The 15,593-nt window shown below is 56.1% G+C and overlaps 1 protein-coding gene across 6 annotated transcripts in view; it reads right to left on the minus strand.

Moving 5' to 3' along the window:
• MYRF (myelin regulatory factor) overlaps positions 1-15,593 on the minus strand; it is a 50,495-nt gene that overhangs the window by 9,446 nt on the left and 25,456 nt on the right. For all 6 annotated transcript variants that reach the window (XM_039389195.1, XM_039389197.1, XM_039389199.1 and 3 more), the window contains exons 4-15: positions 15,471-15,532; positions 12,516-12,831; positions 11,517-11,689; positions 11,214-11,337; positions 5,902-6,097; positions 5,262-5,338; positions 4,644-4,754; positions 4,309-4,399; positions 3,007-3,207; positions 2,195-2,303; positions 995-1,104; positions 325-485 (exon numbers count right to left, since the gene is read on the minus strand). In XM_039389195.1, coding sequence (XP_039245129.1) covers positions 325-485; positions 995-1,104; positions 2,195-2,303; positions 3,007-3,207; positions 4,309-4,399; positions 4,644-4,754; positions 5,262-5,338; positions 5,902-6,097; positions 11,214-11,337; positions 11,517-11,689; positions 12,516-12,831; positions 15,471-15,532 — 1,731 coding nt within the window. The remainder of the gene's footprint in view (positions 1-324; positions 486-994; positions 1,105-2,194; positions 2,304-3,006; positions 3,208-4,308; positions 4,400-4,643; positions 4,755-5,261; positions 5,339-5,901; positions 6,098-11,213; positions 11,338-11,516; positions 11,690-12,515; positions 12,832-15,470; positions 15,533-15,593) is intronic.

Raw genomic sequence — 15,593 nt, forward strand, 5'->3', positions numbered from 1 at the left:
ATGACAGTCACAAATCCTCTGGGGGCTTTGCCCAGAGAGCCCCAGTTCTGCCCCAAAACCTGCAAAAGCAGGGTCAGGATGGAGGTTCTGGGAGCACGGGAAACTCTTTGCCATGAGGAAATGGCAGACAGCTGGAACTGGAGACTATTCCATCCGGGGTGTTTTTGGGAACGTCAAACCTCCTCAGCTCCTTAAACCCCAAGTGATGTTGTCAGACAACATCCCAACAACACCCCAACACCCTCCCCATCTCCCACTTGCCGATCCCAGCTGCCACTCGGAGTTCCCTGGGATCCAAGGGGACATTCCTTGCTCCGGCTGTACCTGAAGGCTCCGGAGCTCACGGTGGACTTCATGCTGTCCAGTCTCTTGAGCTTGGCCAGCTTGTGGCTCCACCTCTCCAGCTCGTCGATGCGGGTCTCCAGGTTGTCCGTCAGCTTGCACAGCTCCTTCACGGCCCCCACGTTCTCCATGAAGATCCGCTCCTGCCAGGGAATCGGGATGAGGAACACTTGGATCTGGCCGCCCTGACCGCTCTCCCGCTCTCCCGCCCCACGTCCCGCGGGAAAGGCTGCGGGAGTCACCCAGCGTGGACCACCTGGATCTCCCCAACCCTCCGGGTGTGACGTGGGAGCTGTCCCCACCCCCATGGGGCATGGGAGGTGATTCCCAGAGCAGCAAACAGGTTGGGAAAGGTCAGGAGACCGGGTGCTCCGGGGTATCTTGACATAAGCACCTTATCTTATCCAGAAAGGGGAGATTAGGACCGGGAGACTCCCTGCGGGAAGCTGCCAGCAGGGAGCCCTTCCCAGGGGAGATGCTGCCACATTTCCCTCCCTGCCCAGGTCCAGTGCCCACCCAGGGCTGCTCCCGACTTCTGGAATCGCAGCCAGGCCTGACACTCATCCGGGTGGTGCCAGGAGCGTTTCCCAGGCACTGCATTCCATATCCAGCTCCTGGAGCCGGGTTCTCCAGCCTCCCGGCTGCCACCAACCTTGTTCACCACCAGGAAGTTCTCCAGGGTCTTCCCATTGGAAAAGACCAGGTCCCCGGTGTCCTTCACAGCTTCCGGGAGGATTTCCTTCACCTCCTGAGCGATGACACCTGGGGACACGTGGAGAGAGCACGGGGGGGGGTCAATCATCCCCAAATTCCATGGACAGGGATCATCAACCCGCTGTAGGATCTACCTGTACTCCCAAAGAGAGGTGGATACCTGGAGAAACCTTTCCCCTGTGGGAAGTGCCACCTTCTCTCCCGCTAAATTCCCTAAAGAGGGAATTTCATCAGATTCCTTAATTCCAGAGGTGAGAACCCCCCTCTTGCCCACCTCACACCCAGGGCAGAACTGGACACGGCCCCTACGAAAGGTAGAGAATTCCCGTGGGATATACCTGTCTAAGAAGTGTATTCCTGTGGGACATTCCTGCCTCAGAGGTGTATTCCCATGGGATATACCTGTCTCAGAGGTGTATTCCTGTGGGACATTCCTGCCTCAGAGGTGTATTCCCGTGGGATATACCTGTCTCAGAGGTGTATTCCCGTGGGATATACCTGTCTCAGAGGTGTATTCCCGTGGGATATACCTGTCTCAGAGGTGTATTCCTGTGGGACATTCCTGCCTCAGAGGTGTATTCCCGTGGGATATACCTGTCTCAGAGGTGTATTCCCGTGGGATATACCTGTCTCAGAGGTGTATTCCCGTGGGATATACCTGCCTCAGAGGTGTATTCCCGTGGGATATACCTGCCTCAGAGGTGTATTCCCGTGGGATATACCTGTCTCAGAGGTGTATTCCCGTGGGATATACCTGTCTCAGAGGTGTATTCCCGTGGGATATTCCTGTCTCAGAAGTGTATTCCCGTGGGATATACCTGTCTCAGAGGTGTATTCCCGTGGGATATTCCTGTCTCAGAAGTGTATTCCCGTGGGATATACCTGTCTCAGAGGTGTATTCCCATGGGATATTCCTGTCTCAGAAGTGTATTCCCATGGGATATACCTGTCTCAGAGGTGTATTCCCATGGGATATACCTGTCTCAGAGGTGTATTCCCGTGGGATATACCTGTCTCAGAGGTGTATTCCCGTGGGATATACCTGTCTCAGAGGTGTATTCCCGTGGGATATACCTGTCTCAGAGGTGTATTCCCGTGGGATATTCCTGTCTCAGAGGTGTATTCCCATGGGATATACCTGTCTCAGAGGTGTTGTCCATCCCCACCGTGGCTGCAAACTCCGGTTTGTAGTTGTAGTGCACCAGTCGCATCTGGGAGATCCGCTTCAGCTGCTCCGTGGTGTCCACCTGGGAAAAAAACAGGCACAGGGAACTCCTGAAGGGACTGTTGCTTCTTAAATCCCCATGAGTCCAAGCAGGGAAACCCACTGTGGCTCATGGGAATTCCTGTGGGAGACCGGAACCTTGCTCGGAGCAGCCGCTGGGACAAACAGCAGCAGCACTGGGGTTAATCTCCAGTTCTGGTCCCCAGAAACATTCCTGGGATAGGGAAGCCGGGAAGAGAGAGACTCTCATTGCAGAAACAGACACAGAGTGGAGGCAGTTCCCAGAAATATGTGGGGTGAAGGTGTCCAGCTGACAGGAATTCAGAGCAGAGCCCTCTGGCAAGGCCCAGGATGGTGCCTGCCACAGTCACCTGTTTCCACGTATTTTCCAACTGCTTTCCACCTTTTTTCCGAGTGTTTTCTGACTGTGTTTGCCAGGTCTGTCTAACAGTGGAAGAGTCAATATTCCCTAGGACGTGGTGGACAGGCTGTGTCCGGGACAGAGGGAATTCTAAGGCACTTCCCATCTGACCAACAGTCACCTGATCCCGGAACATCCTGAGCCGCACGGGGCCCATAGGGATCACCGAGTCCGACTCCTGTAGGCCTAGAGCTGGACTCCCGCAGGAGCTCAGGTTACCCATGGAAACCAGCTCAGGATGACATTCCCACTTCCCGTGGTGCCCCTTCACCCCGACCCCCCCCTCCGTTTTCCAAGGTCTCACCTCCTGGATGTCCTCCTTCACCCGGACATCCGAGGGGTGCATCAGGGAGCCCATGACCTTCACGTTGCCATGGACCACCAGGGCCTCGTCCGGGCGGTCGGTGTTGATGCCGACGCGGCCGTGGTGGAACACGGTGTCCGGGAGCTGCGCCCGCTGCCACAGCACGTCACTGTCACTCTCAAACTGGCCCGGGTTGGAAGCCTGCGGGAAAACGGGAAAGCGGGGGCTGAAAAAGCGGGGAATGCACCGCTGGGAAGCAGAGATCTTAGGGATGTTCGCCCGAGAAGCGGGAGGGGGTTTTTGGGACGAGCTGCCCGTGAGATCCCGGTGCTCCCTCCAGCCTGCAGCACATGGAATTACCGTGCCAGCCCCACAGGAGGGACAGCAGGGAATGGGATAGGCGGGAGGACAGAGCCAGGAGAGGACAAGGAGGGTCATGGGGGTGTCACACAGAGCTTTGCACAGAACAAGGCGGAGTGGCAGGGCAGGGATCCACCGGGAATGGATCTGGGAATGGATCCCAGCCCATCCTGGCAGCCTTGGCATTCACCTGCTGGCCCAGCCTCCCTTTGCAGGAACCAAGGCTATTCCTGCTCCTCTCCCCTCCCTAAAGGAATATCTTTGCTTCCCGGGGCTGTTGTCCCAGAGCTGCTCCAGGACAGCAGGTGACCAAGTGACGTGGATGATGCTCCTGCCTCCCAAATCCTGTGGGGTTCTGTGACCCACCTGCAGGTTGTGCTGGCCTGCCTGCAATTCCCTGCTGGGAATCCTGGAAGTTGCATAATCCATCATGGACTTCTTGTCTACAGATCCTGAGGCCCCTGTTTGGGTTTTATTCCCTGCCTTCACGTCTCGGAGCTGAGTGCTCCAGCAAAACCCCGGGAAAGCCTGGGAATGGTGCCTGTTCCTGCCCCTCTTCCTTAGGACATGCAAGGGGTGGGAAGGCGCCCACTTTTCCTGCACCTGGAACGCTTGTCCCTGCTGCAGAGCCCCAGCTGCACTCTTCCCTAATTCCCAACAGTCCCAACCGGACACTGCTCCAACCTTGGGATCTGCAACAGGTTCCCTGAGGAACCAGATGCGGAAAGGCTGGGAATGCTACAAACAATGCAGGGGGAGTTTGGAGAAGGGGGGAGAAGTGGGAAATCAAGGCTGGAAAAGCCCTCTGAAATCATCAAGTCCAACCATCCCACGTTCACCACCAGAGCACCGCCCCAAGTGCCACATCCCCGGGCGTTTGGAAGGTGGGAGATGGTCCAGCCGAGGACTGTGGGGCACCGGAGGGAGGGGACAGGGATTTACCCGGACGATGATCCGCTCGGAAATGTGGGCGGCCAGCGTGTAGTTCTGGTTCTGGGCATGTGCCTGCAGGGCCACCACCAGCATGAAGTACCTGGGAAGGGAGAAAAGTCAGGGAAGCATTCTGGGACGTGCTGGATCTCCATCCCCTGTGGAACACCGTGGTGGGCTCGGGACATCCCCTCCCCCTGCGCTCCTCCCAGAGAGGGGAGACCCTTCTCGTGCCCAAGGATGGCCAATCCAGGCCTTGTGCCCCACGTCCTCCTCCCTCTGGACGCACTTCCCGGGCCAGGAGGAGGCAGATCCACGGGAGGCTCGGGATATTTTGGAGCCCTCACCTCTGGTCCGGGTTGGGTTTGCCCTTTTTCCGCATGTTGTTGGCCGTGGTCTCGCTGAAGTGCAGCCGCCCCACGGTGACCTTGGTGACCTGCTCCGGGGGCAGGTTGACCCTGGAAGGGAAGGGGAACAGAGGAGTGGGTGAGGATGCTGCCTGTCTGGGAACGCTGCCTAGTTTTTCCTGCTCCTCTGCCTAAGGACATGCAAAAAGCGGGAAGGTACCCAGTTTTCCTACACCTTGCAGAGCCCTAGTTCCCAGCATTCCCTCATTCTACTGGATCATTCCCAACGGTCTGCTGGACACTGGCCCAGCCTTGGAATCTGCAACAGGTTCCCGAATGCCCTGAGGGTGCTGTGAGGAACCGGGTGTGGAAAGGCCGGAGCCAGAACCTGGAGGGGAGGGTTTTTTGGGAATGGCCATCTCCCGGCCTGCTCCAGCACAGCAGGGCTGTGAACTGGGCACAGAGCTGGGAATGTGAAGAGAGGAAATCAGGGGAGAACTGGAGAGTGTGGCAACCACCCAGTGGAACGTGAGACTCTAACTCTGCCCCTTTCCCCACCTTCTGGTGCTGCTATTCCCTGGAAACACGGGATGCTGGTTCCCACAGGGCCACACTCACGTGACGGGGTTGAAGGGCCGTTTGCTGCGATCCGACTGCGACTGCTCGATGTTGATGGATTGGTTCAAGGCCTCGAGCTGGAGACGAGGATTTGGGAATGTGACACAGGGCACAGAGACCTTCCCATTCCCACCTCCTCCTTCCCAGCTCTCTGCCCACCTTCCCATGACTTGGTACAACCCAGAGTGTGGGCACTGTCCAAACATGGGAATCGCCCTTGGAAGGGGGAAAGTCGAGGGTGGAAGGATCTTCCCAAAGTTTCCATATACCTCTGGAATCAAAGGTGAGAGAGAGCCAGCCCAGGCAGTGACTGAGCCCATCTTAGGACCTGTATTCCAATGGCTCAGAGGACTGGATATTAGGGAAAACTCCTTCATGGAAAGGGTGGTCATTGGAACAGGCTCAGGTGGTGGAGTCCCCATTCCTGGAGCCATTTAAAATCCATATGGATGTGGCACCTGGGGACATGGTTTGGGGTGGCCTTGGCAGTGCTGGGGGAATAGTTGGACCCAAGATCCTAAAGGGCTTTTCCAACCTCAGTGATTCCATGGGTCCACACATTCCTCCACAACGCAGCACGTGAGGCTGCATTCCAAGCCCCCCCTTTTCCCGGCTCCATTCACCCTCAGCTCCCGCTCACCTTCACTCCGTGCAGCTTCAGGTAGAAGCATTCCAAGGGTTTCAGGCCCTCAGGGGTCTTCACGTACTTGGGGTCTCCCAGCATTCCGATGTACACCGTGACCTGGAAGTGGTTCTTCTTCTGGCACACGAAGGCGTCGTCCCCCACGGAGAAGTTGAATCCCTTGTCGGCGTCCACGCGGTACGTGAGCATCGGGCTGGGAAAAGGGAGCAGCAGTGAGGCCAGGAGGGGATCCAAAGGTTTCCCGGGGAAATTTGTGGATATCCCATCCCTAGAAGTGTTCCCGGCCAGGTTGGACAGGGCTTGGAGCAACCTGGGCCACGGACGGGCACTGGATGATCCATAAGGTCCCTTCCAATCCAAACCATCCTATGGTTCTTCCCCTGGGAAGGAACATGGAGATCCCAAGCTCCACAGCCTTCCCAAAGCCTGGAGAATCCCTTTAATGCTGGGAGAAGCAGCTCAGGCTGACCTGGGGGTGTCCCACATCCCGTGGCATTCCCGACGCCTCCTGTGCCAGCCCTGCTACCATGATGCGCCTGTGTCCCAAATTCCTGCAGAAACCACCTGCTCCAGAGGCTGTGGAAAAGCTTCTGGCTCCCAGACCCAGAGAGGGAGGAGGAGGAGGGGTCCTGGCTGCTCCATGGACACACACCAGCTGGAAAGGTTTAATCTACATCTCCTTAATGGGTTGGTTTCCATGGGAATGAGGGAAATATGTGGCCTTTTCCTCACCGTCCAAAAATCCCAGACCTGGGCTGGTGGGCCCTCGGAAGGGGGGAAGGAGCTGCCTCTCATCCCGCAGAACACCCACATCCCATTGTTTTGAATTAAAGAATTAGGGATGAGGTAAAGGGGGAGCTCAGCCCAGCCTTGGGTATGAGACTTAAAAATTAAGGAGCACTTTTCCCTAAAAAACAAATCAATCCTGACTTCTACCTCCAGACTGCTCCGGATTCTGCCCAGAGCAACAGGAGGGGAGGCAGACAGACTGACAGTGAGGAATGTGGCAGACTCTGGGAAGCAGAAAACGGGGATTCTGCCCTGGTATTCCTTCCTTTTTTCTGGAATAAAGCCATTCTCCCCCCAGAACACCTGAGGGGATAATGCGGATGAGACCTGAGGGTGATTCCAGGCTGCCAGGAGCAGTCCTGGGATGGCCACGAGTAACTGCTCCCTCCTTACACCCCAGGGCCCTGGGAATGCCGTGATCTGCTCCGGACACAAAGCAGACGGTGGGAGCAGAGCTCTGCCCCAGCCCAGAGGCACGAAAGGAATTCCTTGACCTCCTCCCAGACTCTCCATCTGGATATTCCTCACTGGAGCCTGAGCACCCTCTGCTCATCCCACTCCTGGCTGATTTCCTGGCTCCTGAGTTCACTGCTATTCCCACTGTTGTTTAACAGGCAAAGCCAAGGAGAGGAAGGGTCTGTCCCAACTTCCCAGCTACAGATGCTTCCCAAACTTCCAAACTGATGGCTGCCAAACATGTGCTGACACAGGGGAGACAGGAGGGCTCCTCCTCCTCTCTGCCTCCTGGAAATTCCTGGTCTTCCACAATCCCCTTCCAGAGGCTCCTATTCACTGACTTTCCCGTTTTCCCAACGGCTGTGGCTGGTGCATCCCCCAAATCCCTGTGCTGGGATTGATGGGAGGGAAGACACTGCTTTCCAGAGGGATCTCCATCACTTCTTGTTGAGCCGAGGAGCTGCTCCCAGGGCAGGGTATTCCCAGCTCTCCGGATGGGAATGGGGTGGTAAGAGAAGGAAAAGCAGGAGACCCCAAGGGAGAAGCAGTTCCTGGGATCAGGGATGACACCAGCCCCTGACAAATCCATGTCCTGGGAGCAGCCAAAGCATTTTCCAGGGAGAGTACAGGGGCCAGAGGGCAAAGTATCAGGAACAAAAGGTCTGGGGTCAAATGGATTGCCTTATCCCAAACATTCCCACTGGCAGAGGCGGATTAAGTGGGACAGAAGGGCAGGATCACGGGAGAGGAGGTTTTTCCTGATCCGAGTGAGGGGTCACAAACTCCCCCCAGGGAATTCTATTGGGATCTTGGCCAAGAGCAGGATGCTCACATTCCTTAATTTCTTCCTCCCAGGCACAAAAATCCCTAATTTCTCTCCTTCCTTCCCAATTCCCCAATATCTCAACTAAAACAGAATATTGGGAGACCCCTAATTCAAAGACCACTCACTAATTCCACGTATTCCCTGGTTCCCTTCACTTCCAGGACACAAACACCAGGATGGAGGAACCACTGTCATCTCTCCCACACAATCCCACCTGTGCATCCACCTCATGCGGTCCCTGCAGCTTCCTGGGATACATCCATGACCCATCACCCCGTGCCACCTATCCCAAAACACATCCAGCAGGTCTGGACCACATCCCACGGGTCTCCATTCCCTCCCTGAGATCCAGGATCCAGCAAGGCCAAGTTTGGAGCTGTTTATCCAGACACTTCTCTCCCAAGCAAGGGGTGGAAGCCCAAAACCCTCGGGATTAGCTGCCTGTGTGGGAGCCCCAGGGAAAGCACCAGTTAGCTTGATGGGAAGAGAACAGCACGTTCCCAGTCTCCCAGCTGGGAATTCCAAGGCCCTGGGCCTCAGCATGTAGATGTTTCCATGGAGGGGTGAACTATTCCCAGCTGCCTTCCCTCAAGCTGTAACAAACCCGGGAGAGGGAGGAGGGAGCCGGAATTTATCGGAGCCCGCTGTCAGGGAGATGGATGACTCCTTCTCCCAGGAGTAAATTAGGGAATTGCCCAGTTCCAGGCCTCCTTGACACCGCAGCTCATCCCTGGCAAGGTTCAGCAAATCCAAACCCGCAAAAATCAGCGCAAAGGGCCAAAAAAAATGATATATTGTCCATCAAATTAATCCAGGGATTTGTGGCTCCTTCAAGATTCCTTGGCAAAGCCAGAGACACGGAATGGAACTAATCCCTGTCCCCTCCCCCTGTGGAACCTCACTTTTTGTGTGCAAAAGAACAAGGAATCACATTTAACTGTATTTGTTGCCCCTGGAATCGCTCCTGAGAATCTGGTAAAAACCTGGATAGTTTCCCACGTCCTTCACCTCCTTCCTGAACTCTTTCCTTGGGATCAAGAAGAGGAAAAATCAGATCATTCAGATGATTCACATTCCTGGGCTATGAAAAGCACCTGGATCCCAGGGAACTCAAACAGCACATGGAGACTGGGGAATAACTTCCAGGAGAAACTGGAGCAGGAACAGCTGATCCTGGCTTTATGATCTCCAAGGAAAACTAAATTGTGGGAATAATTATGGATCTGGAAGAGATCTTCCTACTGCTGAGGACACCCAAAAGGAGAAAGGAAGGAGACAATTCCTACCTGCTAAATGTGGATTAACTAACCTAAAAAATCCCATTACAGGAGGAAGGGAAGAGGAAGTTTTTGGTGTTTCTCGTGGAGTATTCTGGAAAAGTGCTGTTCCAGGAGAATAAGGGACATTCCACATAAAAAGAGACGTAGATCCAGCTCTCCTGGAGCCACCTGGCTCATCATGGAGAAGGCAAACTGGACCTAAAACTGAATCAATCAACCTTTACCCCTTAATTCTGCTCCAATCCGGCACCACAACAAAGCCCACGTGGCTCCCTCTAATTCCATGGAGTCACTCCAAAGGAATTTATTCCTTACACAACGGGATGATGGACCTCAAAGCCCCAGGAAGGGGTTTGCTCTGGCTTTCGCCCTAAATCCCAAAAGCAGGGATTAGGGGAGCGATCCCAAGATCCAAAGAGCAGGGCTGGGGTTGTAGCAGTTCTCCAGCAGCTTCCCTGTGCCCAGGAAATATCGTGGAATTTGTCTCTGCCTATCCACCTGTGTGCAAGCAGAATTTCTGGAACTGGGACAGCAACACCTGGAAACGGTCTGGGACAACTGGGACATGTTTGGGATGGGAAATGGATGGATGGGATGGGAGATGGAAGCAGTGAGAGGGCAAAGAGCAGCTGGAAAAACAAAGGATAAGAGCTGACAGGTGCAGATCCAGCTCAGAGGAGGTGGGAGCAGAATTCCTGCACGTGGAAGCAGGATTTGGGGGATGTGGTGAGGGCAGGATCGGCAGGAGATGCTCAGCTTCCCACATCCCACCATCCACAGGGTGGAGAGCACGGATAGGCCTCCAGGACGGCTTTGGAGCTGCTCAGAAGTTCCCAGGAGCAGCTGATATTCCACCTAAAGCTGGGAGACACTTCCTTTAGGGAAAGCAGAAGGAACCATCTTCCCAAATTTCCCCTCTCCTGCAGGGGGTGGGGAAACAGCCACAGGGTCCAACAGAGAATTCCATGCCCTGCCACCACCGTGAAAGCCGGGAGAAGGGCTGGATGAGCAGGAGATGTGTGAGGGAAAGCTGGGATTTGCACTCTGCCCCCCCCGGGATCCTTGGCTGCCATTCCCAGCCCCGTCCAGGCACGCTGGGATGGCAGCCGGGGGTTATCCACAGGCACCGGAGCATTCCCTCCTCCCGCTCCCCACAGGACCCCAGCAGCCCCCGGCTGGGCAGGAGGAGGAGGAGGGGGAACTGGGAGGGAACTGGGAGGGAACTGGGAGGGAAGGGGGTGGGGGGATCTGCTCGGGCAGAGGTTCCTGGAAGCCATCCTGGCATTGCCAGCGTTCGGTCACCTCCCAGGAATGCAGGGAGGATCCGCAGCGGTTTCTCCTCAGCACTCCTCCTTCCCAGTGCTTGTCCACGTGCTGCCTCCACCCTCCTCTCCCTCGGTTCCCAGCCCACCTTCCCACCACTCTCTGCTCCACAGCCACCTCCGTGATCCTGGCCTTCCTTTTCCAGCCTCTCTGCCACTTCCCAGCTTTCCACAGCCCCTTCCCGCTCCTTTTCCTCCTTCCTTTTCCCTTCCACTCCTCCAGCTCCTTTCCATGCTGTGCTGAAGTGGCTCTGGATTCTCTCCAGCTATCCATGCTACGTGTTGCTGGAAATTCCCAATCCTATATTTAAAATCCTGGAAAGCCTGGGAAGGGGGAAAAAGTGCTGCTGGTCCAAACCATGCCGGATTCGCCAATAAAACCTTCCAAGATCTGAGTGGCGGCTGAAATCCCTTCTGCTATTCCTGAATCATCCATGAAAAGCGTGGAGGAGCAACTTTCCCAATGGGAAAGGTACAGGGGAGGAGTATCCCCCCACAGCACAGCTGAGAGGACAAGGACAAATCCAGGGAGATCCTTATCCCACGTTGTGACTATGATATTCCCAACCCCAGCGGCTCACCACAGACACATGGAATGTGAATCCCGCTTTTCCCAGAGGCAGAGGGATTACTCACAGCTCCTTGTAGTTGGCATCATAGAGAGTTGCCCACTTGTTCTGCTGGTGTGGCTGCCACTTGATGGACTGGAAGTTGGGATCCAGGTAGGATCCGTTCAGACTGTCGTTGTCCTGGATCAGCCCTATGGAGAGGGGGTAAAATTCCTTAAAATCCCGACTTTAATCACTGGAATGAATGTCCAGCAGGCTGGAAGCCCAAGGGAGCAACTGGCACTGCCTGAAGTTTCCCTCCTGACTGCCAGGACGGCAGATCCAGGACTGGAATTCCAGTGGGATGAAGAGGAGTGGGATCGGAGGGTACCTGGTGAGAGAGCACCCGGCTGGTGCCAGGGAGGAGTCTGGACTCGGTCGGGATTGAGCGGCACCGATCCCATTCCCGGCTCCTGCTTGATCATCCCGTTGAGCATCTGGGCATTGAGGGTGTTGGGGGGGGACTCGGAGTGTTTCCGCTTCTTGGCGGGATGCACCGGGAGCCTGCGGAGGCACACGGGAAAGGCTGAGCTGGGAAGCTCCACAGCCCGTCACCGGCACAGGCAGGATCCCACACGGAACCAGAAAACATTCCCACAGCACTGTCCCACCTTCTCCCACACTGCCAAGCTCTGGGTTACATCTGGAATTCCACAGAATCCCGGAACGGTTTGGGTTGGAAGGGACCTTAAGGATCATCCAGTTCCAACCCCCTTCCATGGGCCGGGACACCTTCCATAGACCGGGTTGCTCCAGCCTGGCCTTGAACACTTCCAGGGATGAGGCAGCCACAGATTCCCTGGGAATTCCATCCCAAGGCCTCACCACCCTCACAGGGAAGATCTTCTTCCCGATATCCCCTCTAAACCAGCACATGGAATCCCAGAATCATCTGGGTTGGAAGAGACCTTAAAGCTCATCCAGTTCCAACCCCTTTCCATGGGTGGGGACTCCTTCCACAGATTCCCTCTTGTTTATTCCCACCACCCAACTCCCAGCTACACCCCACACTTCGGACACTGCACACACCTCCCGCTCCCATTCCCTCGTCCCCACATTCCCAGCACCCAACTCCCAGCTACACCCCACACTTTGGACACAGCACCCACCTCCCGCTCCCATTCCCTCATCCCCACATTCCCACCACCCAACTCCCAGCTACACCCCACACTTCGGACACTGCACACACCTCCCGCTCCCATTCCCTCGTCCCCATCCCACATTCCCAGCACCCAACTCCCAGCTACACCCCACACTTCGGACACTGCACACACCTCCTGCTCCCATTCCCTCGTCCCCATCCCACATTCCCAGCAGCCCCAGGCCTTACTCTGCTCCGTGCTGCTGGAGGAGCTGGTGCAGCATCTGGGATTGCTGGGCGTGGTGGAGCTCGGCCGGCGCCATTCCCGGCCCGATCCCGTACGGAGGCATCAGGGGCTCGGCCTTCAGGAACATGTCCCGCTGGAGGCCGGGAAAGTGGGAGCTGTGCTGGGGCTGGAGGGGGTGAGGGGGTGGCGGGGGCGGGGGGGGACCCTGCAGGTGGGGGGGCGGAGGGGGAGGGGGGGGAGGAGGAGGATGCTCCAGGCGGGAAGGGGGAGTCATGTGGCACATGTTTTCGGGAGTCATGGTCCGGAGGAGGTGAGGATCTGGAAAGAGAGGAGGAGTCACAGTTAGGGGGGTCCTGATCCCAGATCCAGCACTGACTCGGTTCTCTTGGATCTCCAGCTCGGAGGGGACTTGGAGTGGCCTGTTCCAGAGGGAGGTGTCCCTGCCCACGGCAAGGGTTGGAACTGGATGATCCTTAAGATCCCTCTCAACCCAAGCCATTCCAGGATCGGACGATTCTGTGACAAAGACACAAACGTTCCTGTGCTAAATCTCCTGTGGATGCTCTGCAGTGAAAGCACATCCCCAGGAATTCCCTCAGGAATTGCCAGGTAGCTTTTGTGTTAGCTTTGGACTTCCCTTCCCAGAGGAAACCCATCAGGCACAGTATTCCCGTGGGAAGTGCGAGGAGCAAGGAAACACAGCAGGGGGCAACTCCAAAATCTGTCCCTGGGAATGCTGAGCTGGAGAAAAAGCACCTCAACTTTGCTTAATAAAGCCAAGGCCAGGTTGGATGGGGCTTGGAGAAACCAGACCAGTGGAAGGTGTCCCTGCCCACGGCAGGGGCTGGAACGGGATGAGCCTTAAGGCCCCTTCCCACCCAAACTGTTCCAGGATTCTCTGATGCCGTGGGGACAACGAGAGAGAGGAGAGACAGGAATGACCTGAACCCGCCCAGGGAGGAGCTGTGGGAAGGGACTCAAAATATTTCCATTTAAACCAGGAGGAGACCCTGATCCCTAAATTTAAATAAATAAAAAGGGACATTCAAATGTGATCCCACGTTTCTCCTCCCTCTGTGTGGGATTGGATACCAAAGCCATGCCGGGGTTAGGGTGGATTTGACTATTTCAACATCAAGACAAAGGTTTGGATGTGGAGGGACGTGCAAATCCATGTCCCTTCCTGCACTGCTCCAGCTCCTCATCACCTCAGTATTCCCATTCCACTCCCTGCCATGGGCAGGGACACCTCCCACTAGCCCAGGCTGCTCCAAACCCCATCCAAGCTGGCCTTGGACACTTCCAGGGATGGGGCAGCCACAGCTTCCCAGGAAATCCATTCCAGTGCCTCACCACCCTCACAGGGACGAATTTCTTCCCAGTATTCCATTTATCCCTGCCTTCTGTCAGTGGGAAGCCATTCCCCCTTGTCCTGGCACTCCAAAGTCCCTCTCCAGCCTCCATCCCCCTTTTTCCTCACCAGGACAAAGCTCATCTGTGTTCCAGCCTTTCCCTGATGGATGCATCAACCTGCACCTTCGGGTGTCCCCACAGGATAGTAAGATCCCGGCAGGAATGTGGGACACGAGGAAACCGAAGTCTGGGAAGGGACAGTGACTTTCCAGGTGTTTAAAGTGCAAGACAGAGTTTCTCCACATTCCAGTGTGGACAAACTGATGGAAAACACATCCAGGGAGCGACCAAGCCAGGCACGGCTCTGGGAATGCAGAGAAGGATCTGCGGGATCATTCCGGGCTGCTTCCCTAAGCAGGAGCACCAGACTCTGGACTTTGGCCTCAGGACACCCAGGCAGGGACTGACTAACGAGGCCAAAGCGCCCGACCAGGAATCGGGAAACTCCTCCCATTGGGAACTCTGGAAAAGTGAAATGAGGATCCTTCCAGGGATTTCTGCTTCCTGCTGAGACCTCTCACTGCCCTTTTCCAGACCCACGGAGCTGGATTCCTCTTTCCACGCTCATTCCTGGGCCAGCCTTCCTTCCGGAGCTGCCTTAGGGACAGGCCAGGCTTGGAAAGTGATGCCCTCCCAAATCCAGGGCAAAACCATCTCTGGGAATCCGATCCTTCCCTCGGGAAGCTTTGTGGGCACCCTCCGGAGCCTCCTCTCCTTCCCAGACAGAGCTGCCAGCTCTCCCCATGGGGAGCAACCTGGCCTCTTTGTTATATTTAAGGAAGGGCCAGGAGGAATTCCAGGGATTTTTTTTAGCAAGATAAACAGAACTCTTGACCTCTTCCATCAAAAAAAAAACCCCAGGAGCAGGCGCTGTTCCCGGTGGGGACTGGGCTGGAGCCTGGGGAAGAGGGTGCTGCTCCGAGGGGGAAGGGAGACCAGGACAACCCGGACAACCTTCCCTCCTTCCTTCCCAAGGAGTTCTTTCCAGGGAAGAAAAGTGAAGGTCACCAGAGGGACCAAACAACTCTCGGTGGCTTTCCCTGGAAATGACCCTGGAGGGGATCCCGGCTTCCGGAGGAGGAGACCCTCGGGATGAGCCGGAGGGGAGGGAAGGGCTGGGAAGGAACTTACTGGCGAACGGCGGGTCCATGTCTCCCTCCCGGAGCCCGGCTCCATGTCAGGGCCGCATTCCCACTCCTTTTTCCCGAGGCACGGGGCCAGACGAGGAGGGTGAGGGCAGGATCCACATCCCACCCTGCCCACGGAGCAGCCGCACCGCCGAGATCCCCCCGCAATCCCACCTTGCCTTGTCTCCCGCTCCCACTTTTCCAGAGGCCGGGAGCGGAACAATGGGCGAAAGCCGAGGGATATTTACTAACTGATAATCTCCCCACGTAGAGCAGCCGCCTGTTTTCTCCCGGCTGATAAAGATTCCAGAGCCAACCACTTTCACGGAATAAAGAGGGGGGGAGGATGTCGGATTTGGGGTTGGGATTAGGAGTTTTTCCCTTCCCTCCCCCTCCTCCCTGTTTTTCAGCACTCACCGTTCACCTGCTGAGGGGAATAGGCTTCGGATCCGGAATCCGGGGGAGAGTCCGGCAAAGTGCTGCGGAGCAATGGGAAAAGAGAAGGGAAAGTCATTCCCAGCACAACCAGCAGGTCCAGTT

The sequence above is a fragment of the Pipra filicauda genome, unplaced genomic scaffold, assembly GCF_003945595.2.
Source record: "Pipra filicauda isolate LSUMZ 115617 unplaced genomic scaffold, ASM394559v2 scaffold714_size134307_pilon, whole genome shotgun sequence".
Taxonomy (NCBI): Eukaryota; Metazoa; Chordata; class Aves; order Passeriformes; family Pipridae; genus Pipra; species Pipra filicauda.